The 5,349-nt window shown below is 40.5% G+C and overlaps 1 protein-coding gene across 1 annotated transcript; it reads right to left on the bottom strand.

The window, feature by feature from the left end:
- Positions 1 to 3,141: 3,141 nt before the first annotated feature.
- Positions 3,142 to 4,395, bottom strand: PGK2 (phosphoglycerate kinase 2). Its single transcript, XM_053602664.1, has one exon. The coding sequence runs from the start codon at positions 4,393 to 4,395 to the stop codon at positions 3,142 to 3,144; it is 1,254 nt and encodes a 417-aa protein (XP_053458639.1).
- Between the last annotated feature and the right edge of the window lie 954 nt (positions 4,396 to 5,349).

Here is a 5,349-nt window from a genome sequence, read left to right as displayed (position 1 = left end):
GACGCTGCTATATGGGCTTCAAAGGCTTTTAATTGTGTGATAAAAAAAGAAGGAAACCAGGCAAATTTCCCAGTTGGTTCAAGGAGGGGCCAGAAAAGGTCAAGGAATAAGAAAGTTCCTCCCAGAAAACAGAACCAGTCTTACCAAGGAAATTCTCCCACACCCAGGGCAGAGAGTTACTGCATTTCCGATGCAGCATGATTTATTTCACAGTTGTAATGAATTAATAACTTTTTTAGGTGAGTATTTTTATTGTAGTTATCCTATTTGACTTCTACCATTATGTATTGGTTACATATTGAATAGGAGGTAGGAGAGAAATAACTGTGCTTTTGAGGTTAGGGGATTGGGTCACATAGAAAGAATTGTATATTATCCAGAGATACCCTATCTTGAATAGGATACACTAATTGGGCAAGACATTTGATTGTATAGTATCTCTTGGAGAAGGTATTTTTTATATGCCAAAAAATACAGATACTTGTACATAGATACTTGGATGGCCAGAGTGCCAGTCTGTCAGAAACCATTCATTTTCCCAGTATTTATTCCCCCCACCTTTCTTTTAGCAATATAATTGATTGATTTTGGCTTGAATACAAGGTGTCTAGGTAGAGAGAACACATTTCCAGGATGTCCTTATAAAGCAGATCTTATCTAATAGCCAACTAATAGCCAATAGAAAAGTAAAATAAATTTCCAAATTTTTTGGATCATGTATTTAAAAGAAAACTGATTGCCTTTCAATAATTTATCTGTTCAGGCTGGCAATCAACAGTAAAAGTTTGGGCAGATGCCTCATATACAGATTGAACCCACTTATTGAGAGCAGCAGATTTATCCCAGTAGTTTGGCTCCCCAGAGGAGCTGGTAAGAAAGTCCACCTATCTGTCCTGACCTTTCATGCCAGCGAGAAATATCCTAGAATCTTGTTTCAACTAGTGAAATATTGGCTGTTTATTTTTAATCCTATACCTTAACATCTATATCTTCCCTGGGATTACCATAGTATTATTAATATTATTATCCTTAAAGATATATCACCACTTCAAGGTACTAAGATTTATATTTGAAGCTCAATTGTTCAGAAGACCAAATACATAAAATTGGTCTGGGGTTATGTCAGAGTATTACAGCTGGAAAAAGTAACTCTGAATTTTCACTCTTAATTTGTTCATGGAATTGCACTGTCCTAGCTCTTTTTCTACAAAACAGACAACCTATTTTTTAGTATTTTCATTTTTTCTACACTTCTTAATATTTTATTCTTCTATTAAATAGTTTCTAATATAGAAGAATCATTACATCTCGATTTTTTCCCGTTACTAAACTAGTTATGTACATTATTTATCTCAAAAACCAAGTTTTAAAATTCATTAGTTAGAGCAATGTTATCCATTTGTTAAATAATATATGCTTTAAAAATAAAATAATTCCTTCTTTATTTACAACCTGGCTTTAATTCATAGCTCCTTTCTTTTTTTCTTTTTGTAGAGACAGAGTCTCACTTTATTGCCCTTGGTAGAGAGCTGTGCCATCACAGCTCACAACAACCTCCAGCTCCTGGGCTTAGGCGATTCTCTTGCCTCAGCCTCCCCAGTAGCTAAGACCACAGGCACCCACCACAACGCCCGACTATTTTTTGTTGCAGTTTGGCCGGGTCTGAACCCACCACCCTTGGTGTACGGGGCCGGTGCCCTACTCACTGAGCCACAGGTGCCGCCCCATAGCTCCTTTCTAACAGACAGATGTGTGTCCTCTTGCACATCTATATATGCCCAGATATAATTCATTCCTTGAGTTCAAATGTCCTTTTATTTTTAGCTTCTTGGGCTTGTTAGCTTGTAAGTATCTTTCATTTTTATTTTTTGTTTAGTAAAAAATTTCATGGGTAGCGTGGTGCCTGTATATTGATTTAGTCCACAGTTCCTGGTTCCTGAGTCCCATAGAGCTTGTATAATGTTGGGTCACTTTTAGACCTTAGGAGTAAGCCCCAGGAGATAGACTCTTTCTCTCTGACCCTCTCCTATTTTATTTTCACCTGCTCTAACCTGGTTGTGGGTCGAAAGATCCTCATTCCAGAGAGGGTCCTGTCCTATACTCTGAAGGGAGGAATGCTACAAAGGGCAACCAGGAAGAATCTGAATACACAGGCCTTACCAGGCTTAGATCAGATCTTTTTTTGTCTAATCACATTTCTACATGGTTGTCCCTCGTGCCTTTGTAACGAAGCCTCCATAAAAATCCAAGAGGACCAGGTTCTGAGATCTTCCAGACAGCTGAACACAAGAAGCTTCCTGGAGTCCCGTGAGAGAATTGGAAGTGCCACACTCCCTCCCGGACCTCGCCTATGCCTCTCTTCATCTGTGTATGTTATGTTGTAATATCCTTTATAACAAATTGGTAAATGTGTTTCCCCAAGTTCTGTGAGCAGATTAGTAGAACCCAGAGATGGAGGGTGTCATTCTTTGCAAGCCCAATTAGAAGCTCTGGATGCCTGGATTTAGGACTGCAGTGGGAGTGAGTAGTCAAGAGAGTGAGCCCTCTATTGGTAGCGTTAGATTTGAATTAGAGGACACCCAGCTGGGTGTGTGTGGGAGAAAACCTCTATTTGGTCACGTAAGTCATTTTCTGTGGTGATTATTGTGGAGTTCAAAGAAGTACCCTCTTAATTAATGATTTCCATGAGTTCTCATATGTAATTATTTTTCTCAGTTTATTTGGGCATTTTTGTTGTTAAACAGTTTGTCAATTTATACCCTACCCTGTCTCCAAAACTTGGATTTTGTTTTGTTCCTATGTTTCAAATTGTGAAATAATAACAAAAGCTACATTAAAATAAAAAGAGAGATTCAGCTTATTTCACTCACTTTCTTTAATAGGCAACTTAAGAGTACATCATTCCTACAAAGCACAATGGTGATGTTCAAATGAGCTCTTGAAAAGAATCAGCAATGTATGACCAAGCTAAAATGAACTGAATTGCTGTATTGATGTTAAGAGTTCCTGATGGCCCACTCCTTGTCCATCATGTGGGTCTTGATCTAGGAGTGGAGTAAAATATTTAAATTGAGGTGCATAAGTATTAAGATGACTTACAGGCTCTTGGGTAGGAAACAGAAGGATGTAACATTTCCTCAGTTACAAGTTGCTGAGGGCATCTACTCCAGGAAGGACTTTACCTTCCAGAAGCTCTAGACTGGCACCACCTCCAGTACTCACGTGGCTGACTTTATCTTCAGTATTCCATTTGGCACAGCAAGTAGCAGTATCTCCACCCCCTATAATAGTGACACAGCCCTTGGAAGTGGCTTTCACAATATCATCCATTAGGGCTTTCGTTCCTTTAGCAAAGGCATCCCATTCAAATACTCCTAAAGGTCCGTTCCAAACAATCAGCTTTGCTCGGGCCACAATTTCAGCAAATTTCTTGTTGCTCTCAGGTCCACAGTCTAAACCCATCCAGCCAGAAGGTATGCCAGATGCTACAGAGGCCTGTCCAACTTGAGCATTCTCTTCAAACTTGTCAGCAGTTACAAAGTCAACAGGAAAAGTGATGTTTACATCCTTGCTACTTGCTTTGGCCATGATATCTTTAACAATTGCAGCCCCCTCTTCATCAAAGAGAGAAGCACCAATCTCCATGTTGTTGAGGACCTTAAGGAAGGTAAAAGCCATTCCACCACCAACAATCATTTCATTGACATTATCCAGCATATTTTTGATGAGCTGGATCTTGTCTGCCACTTTGGCTCCACCCAGTATAGCCAGAAAAGGTTTCTCAGGGTGTTCTAAGGCTTTGCCAAAGTATTCCAGCTCCTTCTTCATGAGGAACCCGGATGCCTTCTGGGGCAGATTGACTCCCACCACGGAACTGTGAGCCCTGTGTGCGGTTCCAAAGGCATCGTTGACATAAATATCTCCAAGTTTGGAGAGTGATGCTCGGAAGGCTTCTATTTGATCTGGCTCAGCCTTAATCTTCTTTCCAGAAGGATCTTGGCCCTTCCCTTCTTCCTCCACATGGAAGCGCAGATTCTCCAGTAGGATGACTGAGCCGGTATCTGGGTTCGCGCAGGCTTTCTCCACGTCTGGGCCTACACAACCTCTCAGGAATGTCACATCCTGGCCCAACAAGGATTTGAGCTCGGCGGCAACAGGCTCTAAGGAGTATTTTTCCGGCATGGGGACGCCATCAGGCCGGCCCAGATGACTCATAAGAACCACTGACTTGGCCCCGTTTTCCAGGCAGTACTTGATACTTGGGAGGGAAGCTTTGATTCTGTGGTTGTTCCTAATCTGGTTGTTCTTCATGGGGACATTAAAATCTACTCTCATGACGACTCGCTTCCCTTTAACATCCACTTTGTCCAAAGTCAGCTTTTTAGATAAAGACATCTTGATGATATAAAGACAGACCCCAGTGAAGAACCCCTCTGCGGCTGGGGGCTGAGTGGGCGGTGATTTCTAACGACGTTCCCCTCTTGCCCCGCCTCTTCCAATCTCGCAACTTGGGTCCCACACGACGTAGGTCATTATTAGACTGGGAAAGGAAACCTTGCTCCGTGATTGGTCCATGGTCCTGTCAATCTGGATCTGAAGTACGTTGCTAGGTGCATATTCAAACGGCCGCTGGGCTGGGCTGGGCTTGGGAACCGGCTGGGGAGCGGAAGAAACTCTGGAATGAGACCTGTGCTGAGGCTCCTGCTGCCTTCTCCCACCCCCACCTCACCCCCACCCAAACAAAGCTTAATGAATAGTCATTGGAACTGAGGGAGATACGCAGAACACAGACAGCAAATTCCGTTGCCTAATTTTGATTCGATATTTGTATAGATGCTTTTTGAGAAGCATCCTGTTCCCTCTTCAATGATTTAAAAATGTGGTAAAATTCAGTTTTTTCCAATTACATGGGTAACACTAATACCAGGGGAACCATATGTTAATTATGCCAGTATTTTAATAATTATGATGTGTCCTTTCATTATCTTTTGCAAAACTTTACACTTTGAAATTTCTCATCACCGTATGTAGCCGCTCATCTGCCAGTGATAAAATCACCTTTGAATTTTCAAGATGAATTCTGTATTTATAAGTCTATTGCATTTCTATGCATATTAAATATCTATAAGAAATAAGGAACGTATTGACATATAATTGGTGAATAATTATTAAATTATTATAAATACCTTACATCTTGTTTGAATTTAAAACAATGCAAGGACATTATTTAAATATTACTGCTATTGGAGAATTCTTTTTAAATGTATTTACTACCCAAGAAATTGCATAATGTTTTACTTTACTCTCTAATTACCTAATCAAGTTTACTGGTTTCATTCTTTTTCCTTT

The sequence above is a fragment of the Nycticebus coucang genome, chromosome 9 (assembly GCF_027406575.1).
Source record: "Nycticebus coucang isolate mNycCou1 chromosome 9, mNycCou1.pri, whole genome shotgun sequence".
Taxonomy (NCBI): domain Eukaryota; kingdom Metazoa; phylum Chordata; class Mammalia; order Primates; family Lorisidae; genus Nycticebus; species Nycticebus coucang.
The sequence above is the reverse complement of the archived record's forward strand: the minus strand, read 5'-3'. Positions and strand labels throughout refer to the sequence as shown.